This window comes from Papio anubis, chromosome 14 (assembly GCF_008728515.1).
Source record: "Papio anubis isolate 15944 chromosome 14, Panubis1.0, whole genome shotgun sequence".
NCBI classification, from domain to species: Eukaryota; Metazoa; Chordata; class Mammalia; order Primates; family Cercopithecidae; genus Papio; species Papio anubis.
The window spans coordinates 71,963,000-71,978,327 of NC_044989.1; the positions used below are offsets into that span (position 1 = coordinate 71,963,000).

General features: G+C 39.0%; 1 protein-coding gene across 16 annotated transcripts in view; it reads left to right on the forward strand.

The window, feature by feature from the left end:
• The window catches only part of DYSF (dysferlin), a 231,439-nt gene that overhangs the window by 165,856 nt on the left and 50,255 nt on the right, over positions 1-15,328 (forward strand). For 8 of the 16 annotated variants that reach the window (XM_021924952.2, XM_021924956.2, XM_021924959.2 and 5 more), the window contains one exon: positions 161-223. The exons of the other annotated variants lie outside the window; for them this stretch is intronic. In XM_021924952.2, the coding sequence (XP_021780644.2) occupies positions 161-223 (63 nt within the window). The remainder of the gene's footprint in view (positions 1-160; positions 224-15,328) is intronic. 16 annotated transcript variants of the gene reach the window in all.

Genomic DNA, 15,328 nt, shown 5'->3' on the forward strand with positions numbered 1-15,328 from the left:
GAGGTGTTGGAGCCAGGCTTGTCCAACTCCAAAGCACATGTTCTCCCTGGAGGAAGAGCAGAGGGTGCCTGGTCAGAGAGCACTACCTCCTGGGGACTGTCAAGCCTTCCCTAAAGTGGATTCTCTAATCCCGTTGCTAACCAGCATGTTTCATTTGTAGCTTGCAGACGGTCTGTCGAGCTTGGCCCCTACTAACACGGCTTCTCCTCCATCCAGTCCTCATGTATGTATTGTTTACTTATTTGTGGGCTCCTTGTGTTCCCTTGTGGGGGTGGGGGCAGGGGGTTAGGAGGGAAACGGGAGGGAAGAGTGGGAGGGAAGAAAGGAGGTATTTCCTGAACCCTAGCAGGAAAGTCACCTATCTTTGCCTCACTGTAAAGGAGGAGTGAGAGAAAGCTATGGAGTAGATGCTCAGAAATGGACACCCCTAGGTTACTTCCTGGGATTTACCTTATTTACCTGTGTGAGGACTGGGGGCTTAGGTGGGGCTGCATGGGCCAGTGGAGGCAGGGAAACCTCTCGATTAGACTCTGACTTCTGGAGTGTGGGACCCCAGAAGCCTCTTCTGGGCGCGGGACCTCAGACGGCAGGCTGACTTTCTGTGCTCCTCCCTGATGTGTGAAGGGGGCGTGTGACCGAGGAAACCTGGCTGGCCCCCTTGGGTGCTAAGAGGTCTGCTTGGGCCAACAGTCTGCTCCTGCAGTTTCTGGCAGGGCTCCTTTCTGCTTGCCTGAGTAGATTCCCTAGGTGTCATCTTTCTGGGCTGTGGGTCCCTCTAGGAAGATGACTTTGGTGTCTGGCCTTCAGCATGTGCGCCTGACCTGTGGAGGGTGGCGTAAGAGACAGAACTTGCCAAAGGCAGTGAGTTACATTCTACTTATGGTGTCAAGAGGAGGCACTGCTGTACTGGGGGTCTCATGAACTTCTAGAAGGAGGCTATCGATATAGATATGTATTTTTTCTGATTTATCTTTTTTTAAATAAAATATGGAAAACACAAAAAGTGTCAAGCAGGAAGTTAAAACCACTTTTATTCCTACCAGTTAATGATAGGCACTGTTAGGATTTTGATGTGCCTTCATTTTTTAGATGTCTTTTAAGCTCACATGAATACTTTTTAAAAACAAAATTGGGATCATAGTTTTTTTATAATTTGGATTTTTTAAATTTAAAAGTATATATGAATATTTTTCCATATTTGTGTGTATATATTATATGTTATATAATGTATATTATATAATATATAATGCATATAATATATAATGTATATAATATATACTATATATTATATATATGTATTTTTTGAGGCAGAGTGTTCCTTTGTTGCCCAGGCTAGAATGCAGTGGCGTGATCTTGGCTCACTGCAACCTCCACCTGCCGGGTTCAAGCAATTCTCCTGCTTCAGCCTCCTGAGTAGCTGGGACTACAGGTGTGCACCACCATGCCTGGCTAATTTTTTGTATTTTTAGTAGAGACGGGGTTTTACCATGTTAGTCATCCTGTTCTCGAACTCCTGGCCTCATGATCTGCCCGCCTCGGCCTCCCAAAGTGCTGGGATTACAGGCATGAGCCACCACACCCAGCCTATTCTTGTATTCTTTAAAGATATGGCTGCATGTCATATGAACTTTTAACTACGTATCATTTGCCATTTAGTTCGTTTATTTCTCCTATTGTCTTCTTTTGTCCCTTAAAGGACTTATTTTAGTTTACTTTATATATGTCCATCCAGATGATTTCTTTCTGTTTTTTTGTTTTGTTTTGTTTTGTTACCCCCAGGTACACCTGTTCAGGCCATTTCTTGTTAAAGTGTATTCCCAGGCATTTTATGGTCTTTGGTGCTGTTCTAAATGGAATATCTGTTTTTCTTATGACTTTGTCAAACTATTGCTAGAATATAGGAAAATAATATTTTTGTATATTTACTTTGGAACTGACTCTTTTTAAAGCCCCATTTATTAGTTCCGACTATTGTTCTTTGATTCTGTTTGGTTTTCCAAGTAGGTAAGATCGTTTTCTTCAAATAATGATAAACATGTTAGTTTCTTTCTAATAATAATGGCTTATTCCTTTTTCCAAATACCATTTGATATTTGAGATGCTGCTGAGCAGACTTATTTAGTCATTCATTCTAATGAGAATGCCTCTGCCAGATTTCCATTAATTAGGATAATTATTGATGGTTTCAGACAGATATTTGATTTTGGCAAGGTTGTGTCCTTTATTGTTTGTTTGTTTGTTTATTTATTGTTTTTGAGATGGAGTCTCGCTCCATTGCCCAGGTTGGACTACAGTGGTATTGTCTTGGCTCACTGCAACCTCTACCTCCTGGGTTCAAGCAATTCTCTTGCCTTAGCCTCCTGAGTAGCTGGGATTTCAGGTGCCCACCACCGCGCTTTGTTAATTTTTGTATTTTTGTAGAGACAGGGTTTCACCATGTTGGCCAGGCTGATCTTGAACTCCTGACCTCAAGTGATCCACCCTCCCTGGCTTCCCAAAGTGCTGGGATTATAGGCGTGAGCCACCGTACCCAGCTGATTGTTAGTTTATTAATAGCTTAAAAATTAGGCATGAAAGTTTAATTCTCTCAAATGTCATTTGGCATTTATTAAGATGATGATTTTATTTTCCATTGTCTGTTAATATGGTGTATTATTGTGCTATATTCCTGGGGTAAACCCAAATCGGTCAATTGGTCATGGTATTGTAGTTTACTACAGTTGCAGCCACCTTATCCAATGCAGTCAAGACAGGTAGTTGATTGGCTAATTGAAAAAGTTGATTAAATAGGGGCTTATTAAAAGTCATACAAATGTACCACAAACAGGCCAGGTGTAGTGGCTCTTGCCTGTAATCCCAGCACTTTGGGAGGCCAAGGCGGGCGGATCTTGAGGTCAGGAGATCGACGCCATCCTGGCTAACACGGTGAAACCCCATCTCTACTAAAAATACAAAAAATTAGCCGGGCGTGGTGGTGGGCGCCTGTAGTCCCAGCTACTCGGGAGGCTGAGGCAGAAGAATGGCGTGAACCCAGGAGGCGGAGCTTGCAGTGAGCCGAGATTGCGCCACTGCACTCCAGCCTGGGCGACAGAGTGAGACTCCGTCTCAAAAAAAAAAAAAAAAAAAAAAAAAAAAAAAAAAAAAAAAAAAAAAAGTACCACAAACATTTTGTTTTTAACCATATCCATTTAACTTTATTTGTCAATCATTTGACATGTGCCATGCCCTCTTTTTGAATTTGGATGTGCTGACTTGTGTGTCATGTCATCCTTTTGGTATAAATCATATCCAAAATGCATTATCTAGGATTTTTAGTTTTAGGTTTATTAAAGTTTGGTGAGAACGTAATGATACTTGCAAAAAAAAAAAAAAAAAAAAAAATCTGAGTGTGGAGTCCTCTTAGAGTTTAAGATGCCCTTCCACCTTTTATGTTATCTCACTTGTACTTGATAGTCCTCACTTAAAAAAAAAATCAAAAGCAAGCCAGGTGTGGTGGCTCTCGCCTGTAATCCAGCACTTTGGGAGGCCGAGATAGGCAAATTGCTTGAGCCTTGGAGTTTGAGATCAGCCTGGGCAGCATAGTGAAACCCTGTCCCTACAGAAAATACAAAAATTGGCCAGGTGTGATGGCACATGCCTGTAGTCCCAGCTATTCAGGAGGCTGAGGTGGGAAGATTGCTTGAGCCCTGGAGGAGGAGGTTGTAGTGAGCCGTGATAGCATCACTGCACTCTAGCCTGGGTGACAAAGTGAGACCTTGTTGCAACAAACAACTCCACCAAAACACAAAAGCCTTAAATTAGTTTTCATGGATACAATGCCCTTCCTTTTTGTATCCAAATTCTATGTGTTTTTAAGTGTATACTTTGTTTATCCAATTACTCTATTAGTACAACTGCCATAAAGAGGTCTTGGAGGAAGCATAGTTGACTGATGGCAAACACCCAGCTCATCTTCTGGAGCTGCAGTGGGCATCCTAGAACAGCTGTGGACAGTCAGTGGTTCTGGACCTCAGGCAGATTGTTGCAGACAGGACAGACAGCAATTTGTTAATCCTGGCTAAGAAGAAGTTTTAAGGAGAGCTTCTATTATACATTATTGAGTTAGATTTGCTACTACTTAGGATTTTTACGTCTCTATTAGTAAGTATTATTTTCAAAGTGTCTTTGTTACACTTTGATGTCAGGGTTATACTAGTCCCTTAAACTCCTTTTCAGGTGTGCTTCTACTTTCTGTGCTCTTAAACAGGCTCTGTGGCATGATAATTATTGTTGCTGAAAGGCCCCAAAATACACTAGAGACACTGTTTATGAACTTAAATTATGCAGTTTGGAAATGATATGATACAAATATTCCAATAGTTTGGCTTTATGTACAAAATGTATAATAGTAGGAAACCTAAATTAAAAAAAAAAAAGACTGACAATCATGTAATTTAAAAGGTGGTGAAATTGTATCTATGTAGCTAATACAGGATAGCCATGATTTTTTCTCTAAAGTGGTGTTATGTTATATGTTTTGAATTATAGAAGAGTTTCAGGAATGCATATCTTATATAATTGTATACGATGCAACTGTCTTGTATGCATTTGTAAAACTGGGCTCAACACATTTTCTGGGAGGGGATTCTTTGATCATTTTGTACTTCTTCAATCAATTTGGTAGCTGAGATGTCATCACATACTGCCTGTTAACATTGGTATAAATTTGTACATATTACTATAATAAAAGCTTTGTATCTATTCTGTTTTCATCTTTATTCTTAATTTTATGTATTTGTGTTATTTTCCTTTTTTATTAGGCTTCATATAATTTCATGTATTTTATAGCTGTTTTCCATCCAAAGAACCAGCTCCTTAAAAATTCTGCTGATATTATAATAGATTGTTTTCTTTAATTTCTACATTAAAATCATTTTTAAGCGCTCTCAATCTGGAATTCCTATTATATATATTCTAGATATCTTGGGTTATCAGTTTATCTTTCTCTCTCTCTTGTTTAGAAAAGACTGTTAAAGGTAGATATTTGTCTATATTCTAAAAATTCTAAAGTTTTGCTTTTCACTCTTAAGTATTTATTTCACCTGGAATTGATTTTGCGTGTGTGTTAACTGTGAGGTAGAGATTTTTTTCTCATATAACTAACCAATGAATTAGTATCATCATAGAATGACCTGTCCTTTCTCATTGACCTACAGTGACAGCTGTGTCATTTGTTGAGTTTCCATGTAAGTGTGGGCTATTTGTGGGCTCTCTATTCTGTTCCATTGGTCTATTTGTCTTTCCCTGGGCCATTTCACTATCTTATTTACTATAGCTTTCTAATAAGTCTTGATCTCTGATAAGGAAGTACTTTGTTCATGTTCGGAAACACCATTGCTATTCTAGTCTTTTGCTTTTCCACTTCAGTTTTAGAATCAGTTTTTCAACTTAAAAAAAAGTTGAGATTTGTGATAGAGTTATAGTGACTTTCTGGATCAATTTGGGGGAAAGCAGACATTTTTATTATATTGCCTTTTAACCATGAACATTATATATCTTTCCATTTATTTAGGCCTTTTTTAATGGTAATTTAATGAATTTTTATAATTTTATCCAAAAAAGTCTAGTACAACTTTTATTATATTTAGTTCTAGCAATTTTATGCATTATTGTTCTCTTTACTTGAATTTTTAAAGGTATATTTTCTAATTGGTTTTTGCTTGTATATAAATGAAATCAATTCTCATATACAGATCTTATATCCAGAAACTTCACTAAAATCTCTTATGAATTATACTGGTTTGAGAATTCTCCTGGATTTTCTGTGGAGTCAATCATATAATTTGTGGTTAATCACAATTTTAATTCTTCTGTCTATATTTCTTTTACTTTTAAATTTTATTTTCTCGTCTTATTGCCATTGACTAGAACCTTCAGCTGATGTTGTATGTACTTGGTTATAGAGCGTATTCTTTTCTGCTCCTAATTTAAAAATGAATGTTTTTATGTTTTACCACTGAGCGTTAAAATTATCAGGTGAACCTAGTTACCTGTTAGAACCTTACTAGTTAGCTGTTTTTTTCATGAATGTTGTTAAATTTTATTGAATGTTTTTAAGGTATCCATTGAAGTGATCATATAATTTTGCTCCTTTAACCTGTTAATGCAATGAATTACATTAATATATAATACATAATTATATGATATAATATATTAATGTATATGTTAATTAGATAACCCAAGATATCTAAAATATAACAGGAATTTCAGATTTAGAGAACTTAATATACACTAATAAATATATCTATATTAGTACTTAAACAACTTTGCGTTTCTGAAACAATCTAATCTGATCATGATATATTATCTTTTTTTCTGCCTTGCTGGACTCAGTTTGCAAATGTTAAGTTTAGGATTTTTTTTTTGCATCATTTTTTTGGAGTGATATTGGCTTAAAGTTTTCCTTTTTCATACTATTATTTTTATGTTTTGGTATCTAGATAATACTAATCTTATAAAATGACCTCTGTTGTGTAAGCCATAAGATTAACATTATCCATTGCCTAAATGTTTGGTAGATTCACTCATAAAACTGTCTAGACTTAGTATTCTTTTTGGGAATATTTTAAACTGCTGATGCAACTTTAAAAAATGTTTATAGGACCTTTGAGATTTTCTCTTTCTATGTGAGTGACTTTTGGTGATTTAAATTTTCTAGGAATTATCTATTTCTTCCTAAAAATATTGGTGTAACATTTTTTATGATCTCTTAATTTTTCAAAAAGAATTTCTTCTCCCTCTATTTATGCCTCCTTTCATTCTCAAGATTATATTTTATTATTCTTGCCAGAATTTGTCAGATTTTTTTCAGTCTATTCAAAGAATTTTTAGTTGATCTTCTCTATTATTTCCTTATTATATAATTTATTCACTTCTTTTCTTCTATTTTATTCCTTCCATTTTATTTCTTTTCTTCCTTCTATTTTGGGGGAGTTTATTATATTTTAACTTCTATGTAAACATTTAAGGCTATAAAATTTCCTGTCACTGCTGCTTTATGCATCCTGTAGGTTCTGACAACTAATATTTTTGTTATTTCCCATTCTGAGTATTTTTGGATTTTTATTATTTCTTTTTGACACCTAAGTTATCTAAAAACATGATTTTTGGAAGTTACTAACTTATATTTTAAGTTATCTTTTGTTATTGATTTCTAGGTTAACTGGAATGGTCTCTGTTGTCCAGAGAATGTAGTCTGTGTGGTCTAAGTCTGATTCAATACTTAGAAACGGCCTGACACTTGCTTTATGGTCTAGTGTAAATCTGTAACTGTCCTGTGTGTGCTTGAAAAGAATGTGTATTGTCCAGATGTCTTATATATTTAATGTGCATTTAGAACAGGCTTGTTAATTGTTATTAAAATCTGTACTTCTTCTGATTTTTGTGTCTGTGGTGGTTTATCAATTTCTGAGCGAGATATGAAAATATTTTGCTTTGATGTGACATTTGTCAATTTCTCCTTATAATTCCACCTACTTTTATATATTTGATGATCTCTATATTTTTTCTCTCTCTATAGAGAATTCTTTTTTTTTTTTTTTTTTTGAGACGGAGTCTCGATCTGTCGCCCAGGCTGGAGTGCAGTGACCGGATCTCGGCTCACTGCAAGCCCTGCCTCCCGGGTTCACGCCATTCTCCTGCCTCAGCCTCCTGAGTAGCTGCGACTACAGGCGCCCGCCACCTCGCCCGGCTAGTTTTTTTTTTTTTGTATTTTTTAGTAGAGAGGGGGTTTCACCGTGTTCGCCAGGATGGTCTCGATCTCCTGACCTCGTGATCCGCCCGTCTCGGCCTCCCAAAGTGCTGGGATTACAGGCTTGAGCCACCGCGCCCGGCCGAGAATTCTTATATCTTCTGGGGAATTGAATTTTTTAACAATATGTAGCAAGCCTCTGCCCATCTCTGTCTTTTAAAATCTCTGCTAATGAGAGTTTTTCTTAAAGTCTGTTTTGTTCATGTTAATATAGCTACCCCAGCTTTCCTTTGGTTAGTATTTTCCTTGTATAGCTTTTTCCATCTTGTTACTTTCAACTTTTCTGTCTTTAAATTTTAGCTATCTGTCCTGTGACCAGCAAATAGATAGATTCTATTTGCGGTTAATCCATTCTTACAATCTTTACTAATATATTTGAATTTGTTTCTGCCATCTTATTTCGTATCTCTATCAGCCCTTTTTTTTTTTGATTAAAATATTCCCCTCTTTTTTCCATCCCTCCTCTTCTTTTTAGTTTCAAAACTATGTATTGTTTCTATTTCTTTAGTGATTAGTATAGAAATTTTAACATGCATATTTAACTTTTTGCAAAGTCTAAATTTAATTGGTGTTTATATCTTCCTCCAGAATATTACAAGGAACTTAGACTGCTTTAGCTCCAATCATCTATCAATTTGCAAACTTTTGTACACTATTTTAGTTTTATCTTTTTTACCTACCTTTTTAAAGCACTATTATATTTTAAGTAATCATTTTTTCTTTTAGCTATATTCCCATTTACTTTTTTTTTTTTTTTTAAATATCAGTCGTCTTCTTCCTGAAGTAGGGCCTATTGAAATTCCTATAATTGAGGTCAGTTCATTATAAACTTTCTCAATTTTTAATTGACTGAAAATATTTTTTCACCCTTATTTTGGAAATAATAGTTTCACTAATAGTTATTTTCTGTCAGCACTCTCTTCTGACTTCCATTGTGCTATTGTTTTCTTAAATCTGAGGACTTAAAAAATTTTTGTTTTGAAGTTAAGTTTAGTTTTGGCTGGGTGCAGTGGCTCATGCCTGTAATCCCAGCACTTTGGGAGGCTGGGGCAGGCAGATCATTGAGCCCATGAGTTCAAGACCAATCTGGGCAATGTAGTGAAACCCCGTCTCTACAAAAAATACAAAAAATTAGCTAGCTGTGGTGGTGCATACCTATAGTCCCAGCTACTTGAGAAAGTGAGGCGGGACAATCGCTTGAGCCCAGGAGGTTAAGGCTGCAGTGAGCCATGATTGTGTCACTGCACTCCAGCCTGGCCCACAGAGTGAGACCCTGTCTGAAAAAAAAAGAAAATTAAAAAAATAAAATTAGTTTAATTTAATTTTTAAAAGATATTGTTTTTATTCATTCTGAGCAATTCTCCACCATTATCTCTTCAAATGTTACAGATTCCATTCTCCCATCATTTCTGGAACTCTGATTGGATATATAATGGACTTCCTCTATTCTTCATGTCTGTTAAACATTCTTTCATATTATTTATTTCTTTGGGTTGCACTCTGGCTAATTTCTGAAGGTGTATCTTCTAGTTCACTCGATCTTTAGCAGTTTCTAATCTGGTATTTTACCCTATCTATTGAGTTTTCAGTCTTAAGTACTATATTTTTATTTCTAAAAGTTTTATTCCCCTAATCTGCTTGTTTATTTTTGAAGGTCTCCTGTCCGTTTGGCATACTTTAATGCCTTTTATTTATTTAAACAGTTTTTCCTTAAAGTCCTATTTCTGACTACTCTGACTTCTGTTTCCTGATTCTGCAATTGGTTGGCTCTAGCTGGCTCTTGCTCATGGTGCCTAGTTCCTTATGTGTTTGATTGTGAACCATGTTCCTTGGAACTTTATCTGAGAATTCTTTGGGGCCTGTGTGGAAGTCACATTCTTTTAGAGAGGATATGTGTTTACTTTTACCAGATGTCTGTAGACACTATAAACCCAAATTCACTTAAAACTAAATGTTCAGTGTGTGGCTTTTTGGGTCCCCTAGTTAGTATGCATTTTGGCTCCTTATTACTCTGGATTCTTCCTTTCTCATTTGCCCTTAAGGATTTTCTTTACATTCCTATCAGCTCAGTCATGCATTTAAAATGGATTTTAGAAGTATCTTATCTGTTAATTTAGGTGTTCTTACTTGGAGGGTTTCTCCGGTTGCCTAATTTGTCATTTTGCTGGAAATCAATGCCTTTATTAGAGGTTTAAATTTGAAGTCATGGTTTTCATCATGCAGGTTTATCTCCTTCAGGGTTGTGTACTCTAATTTCTTGTTTGCAGTTTCCTCTTAAGACTTCCTATGAATATACATGAGCCATTTGTTTTCTTCTGCTTTTTACTCAACTCTTTAAGAGCATTGGGAGACATTTGTCTTTGTCTTCAGATTGCTCTCCTTCTTTTGCCCTTAATATCTTCTCTTTTTTTTGCCTTGTGTTTATCCTTACAGAGGGAAGTCCTTTCTTGTCAAATACTGGGAGCTCAGCTAGATTCTTTCCATAAATTCATGGCCCCTTCTAATCTCAAACTCAGACAAAAGGAAGAAGGAAATAGTTTAGATTTGCAATAGTTTCACTTTGCTGGTTAGAAATCCAGCAGGGTGGGATAAGTAAGAAGGAAACTAGGATCAGAGGCAGCGACATGGGGCTATTCTTCTGGGCTGAAGAGTTTATTTCCTATGTTTGTTATGGTAGTCAGGGGTTAGCTAGGGTAGGCCGGAGGGCCAGAGCTGCTGTCCCTACCAATGAACTTCTATAGAGGAATTTCTTAAGTAAAGGAGAGTTGACCCTTTCCTACCAGGCCCACCAGGCAGGGTGTTACTTTAGGAAAGTTTCTACAGTTTTGGCTGAGTGAATCCTTAACCTTGTGGGTTCAGACACCTGTTGGGTCAATTTTCTCACAGCTAGCATCTGTGTAAACTTACATGAGAAATATACCTACCTGGGGCATGTGACCTTGGTGGCTGGTCCAGCGAATAGTCTCCTATAAGTTCAGTGAGTGGGAAGCCAAATTGTGATTAAGAGTGAGAAATCAGAATGAGGAGAGAAAGAGTTCTATAATTTGAACTTTAGTGCCAGCTGACCAAGATGGCCTGACACATCCATCTCCAAAGGTAGGGGCAGCTTTAGTCCCTAAGCATAGGCCCCCTTTCCCCTGATGGTGCTGGTGTGGACACCTGTCAGTGTTTACCCCTTACTCCTCTTTGCCTGTTCTTCAGGCCTGATTAGTACCTTTCTTCATGAATATGCTTTTTCTCTGGATTAATACGTTCTCCCCACTTATGGTTAAGTCTTAGGGTAGGCGGCATTCTTCCCTGTTGAGGTGACTTTGCCTCTCCTTGCTCTCACTGACTATGAAGTTATTTCATGGTCTAATTCTCCAAGGGCAGCCCTATTTCCCTTAATTCCAGGTTGTGGGGGGATGTGGGATGCCTTATTGCAGCTCATGAGTACTGACAACAAATTATTCCAAGACTTTGAAGCAAAGGTTTTCTGAGCAAAGGAATCAATTACAGGGCGTGGCTCCCAAGTGAGGAAGCATTTTCAGAAGGCATCCAAGGCAGTTTGTCTCTGAACTTCATGGTTGCACCTCTGAACTGGAGAGTTAGAGGGAGTATTTTAACTTTAATAACATTCATGGTTTTACCTGTACTTTTGTACATATCAGATGTGCTAATTAGGAAGACACTTATCTTTTCCTTAAAGTAGGTTTCCTAAGGACATGTATTTGGCAATATTGGTTTAGCAAGAATTACTGTATGTGCTTGAAAGTAACTGTACTTCTTTAAAAATATCACTCGTTCAGAAGTGTTGCCAGTGCAGCCTGGCCTCCCCCCACTCCCATTAGTTCTGATTAGGAGGTTTGATGCCCGTCACTGGTGTAATCTGGACCTTCCTTTGTGACTCATTCTTTCTCTCATTTTCTCAGAGCAAATACAAATCGCCCATCAAATGACAAGTGAAAGCACAGGGGAGACGAGGGGAGGGAATCAGAGCCGAAATCTGTTAGCTATTTGGAGTAATTGGTTATTTGCTGTGTTTGCTGGTTGGGAAGCAGAGCACATACTTCACGGTCTCTCCTGTTACGGGGGCTGGAGTCACCCTCCGATATTGGATCCTTGTTGCCGGAGCCCTTGGCTCGGGGCGCCTTTTCCCTGCTTGGCATTCCTGTGGTCTCCTCGGGGGTGCACCCCTCCTCCCTCGCTGCACACTGCAGGGGGGACAGCCTGGGGTGAAACTTGTCTGGCAAACTTCAGGGCTCCATCAGGGAGGAGGAGGCCCTGGCTCCCACCATCCAGCCCTCCTTGCCTCCACCTCATCCTGACATAACCCCTCCACCACCCCCTGCCCCAAGGGGTCTTTCCCCTGGTCCAAGAGGGATCTGTTTTCCCATCTAAAGAAAAAACACTCATCTCTTCCTAGAGGGGTGTTCTCAGCTTCCCTAGGAAATCTACAGCATAGGCAACTCTCTCTGAGGTCTAATTTGATGTCTTCCTCTCCCTGTTGGTCCTATGCACTGTCTACTCCCTAGCCTGGGTCAAAATAGTGCTTGGAAGTCGGTGCAGTGCTCACTGCTGAGCACAAGACCCCTCTGAGTGTGCTTGGTGAAGCTTATTAACCCACCTTTTGTCTTTAACTCTTGTCTACATTAAGCAAGGCACAGGGAAATCAGAGCAAATTAACAACAAGTTCAAAATATAAAATATTTGAAAAGTAATGTGATTTTGTGTATGAAAATGCACACAGTAACTAGAAAGTAGGTTGACTTTGGCACATAGTAGGCTCCCCTCAAATCCTCTTAAAATTGAATTTAGGAGAGCTAATATTAGTGTCTGTAGCTTGATGAATGCTTCTGTAGTCTTGGGAAGGCCTTCAAAAATAGTTTTTCTCTTGAGTAGTTGGAACTCTTGTTAAGCAAAATTGTATACATAAGCAGAAGGAAGGTAAGGTATGCTGCCCAGGCCCTATTGGAATTGTCATAGATTCTGAATTAGTGATGTTTTGTTGCTTTCTTCGTATGTTTGAAGAGTCTGATGGAAGCTTCTTTCATTCACCTACTGTCTAGGTTCCATTCCTCTAGGCTTTCTGCATAGTTGTATGGGGTTATGGTGCCCTCACAGAATCCAGGCATGGGCCCCCAAGGATCTATCTTGGGGGATAGATCCCTGGATCCTGAATTGAGAAAACATCAGCAACCTGGGGTTCCCCACAGTTCCCCGACACTCTGTGAGTCCCCCATCCGGAGCAGGCCAATAGTCAAGTGATCAGGTCCCCTTGCCATCTGTTTGACTTTACTGGATTTCAGGCCCATGTAGTCTCTGGGCCTTTGGAAGCAATTCAGCACTTTGGTTAAAAGTCTTCACTTCTTTCCCACCTCTGCTGATCCAGAAATCAGAGTAAGCGGAGTAATGATCCCCTCCACAGACTAGGAGGCTGGACTACAGGGAGTGTCTACAAGAGGTTGAAAGCCCAGTGTTCCACTTGTAGAAATAATTAAGTGACTTATGTTATGAGTGTGTGGAGTTCTGCTGAATCAACACGGTGGCTGGCTGTGGGCATATGTCTATGTGGCTTTGAGGGGCATGAGTGATTTTGTATATGGAGGGTGGAGTAGGTTTGAAGTCAGGGTATTTGCATGTCTGGGGGTTTGTCTGGTCTACATGTAGGCATGAGTACTTTTATGTTACATATGTGTTTATTCATGTGTGCATGATTAAATAGTCCATTTCCTAAATCTCAAGATGTGAAAGAATTAGAGGAACCTTTGTACCATGATTCCAGTAATACAGATGTAGAGCTATAGGGTAGCAGTACTGGAGATCAAACTGATGACACTGGTAATATCACCAAGAACATTAATCATGGTAAACTTTACAGGTTACAGCATATCTTTGTAGATATCTACTCTGAGCCTTACAGTAACCCCAGTGTTGGGTTGTTATGTTATTATCTTGATGATGATGATTTGTACTAAGAGGGAAATTACTTTCAGCACAGTCTAGGATGTCTATCTCTGGGTTGACATAGGCATGAAGGCCTACTTAAAATTATAAACAATAATGGACCACTTTTTTTTTTTTTAAGAGTTGGGCATATAGTTCTCTATAGTGACCCAAGGTTTAGCATTATAACCTTGGTGGCAAACGGATTTGACCAGAAATTTTTCTCTTTGATTCAACTGGTCATCCTGGGAAGAGAAAACAAATTCTGTACCTGCCCCCTGTCTCCTGCTTCCTGACTTCACAGAAAGGAATTATTGTTGCCTGTTTTTCTACCCATATTTATGAAATGTGTTAGGTCTACTGAATGCTGATGGGAGATTAAATATTTGGAATGTATCATACTGATTTGGGTCTTCAGGGGGATTAAGGTGCTCATTAGACTGGATCAAGACTGGAGAAACATATCTCTGCTATTTTGCTCTGGCTGCCCAGGAACTGTGTGTTGGCTATTAGCTGAAACTGGAGAGGCTCCCAGTCCATGCCTTGATCAGACTTACTGGGTTGGCTGACTGCACAAGGGGCCTTGAACCTTGAGCATGGGGGTGTGATGTTTTAGTGGCCAGACTTCTTGTTAAAGCCTAAGGTGACACCTCAAATATCAAACCTTTTGTGTTTCTTTTTCCTCCTTGCCATGTTCCAAAACTGGATACTTTGCTGTTGCAAAATGAGGTAAAAAACACATTTGGAATGAGAAAACATACCACTATTTCCCTTTTGGAGCTTTGGAATATGGGATTCCATTAACATCAGAGGGTTAGTTGGCTTTGGCACCTCTGAGTTCAGACATGGAATAGCTGTCCTGTTTTTTTGTGGGGCTCTTTCTTATGGGTGTGCTAACTTATTCCTGGACTTTCTGGCGAAGAAAAGGGAGAAGTGGGCTTGAAATAACTCCATCAGAAGCCAGATTAGTGAAATAGCAGGAATGATATTTTCAAGTCACATCTGTGAGTGTGTTAAAAATAGAACTTTATTTTTCTGTAAATCAACTTAATCTCTCCTTTGAGCCCACATTTTTCCTGATGGCAGAAAAATCCGGGTAATCTTCAGCATTTTAGATTTAAACTTAGGTAGTCTGGGCTTTTTGTCTTCCTCCTTAACCCCAGGAGGCAGCTGAATTCTGGGTTGGGCTTCCATAACCTCCTGACCTCCACAGGGAGGAAGTCCTGGTCACCAGTATGTGTCCACTCTGACATTTAGAGACTCACTGATTTCTGGGCACACAGGCCATATTGCATCTTCTCATTTCAGCCCCCAAATCCTTCTAGGTTTCCTGGCTCTTTCTCTTTCCACTACCTTTCAAGCCCTACAGGGAGTGGGGCACCATTAAGCAGCTCTCCCATGACACTCTGGGGTCTACGGGAAATTCCAAGGGCTTAGGCTCTGCCTCCCATGACACCCATGCAGCCATCTCCAGTCAACTGCCCCACATCCAATTCCTCTGGCAACTTTTGGGTGGCTGCTGCTGTCTGGACCCCCAAAGTTATGGAGGGGTCTGTTCCGTATATACTTTAGAGCTGACCTGGAGGCAGGGTGTGCGGTGCCTTATCAGAAACT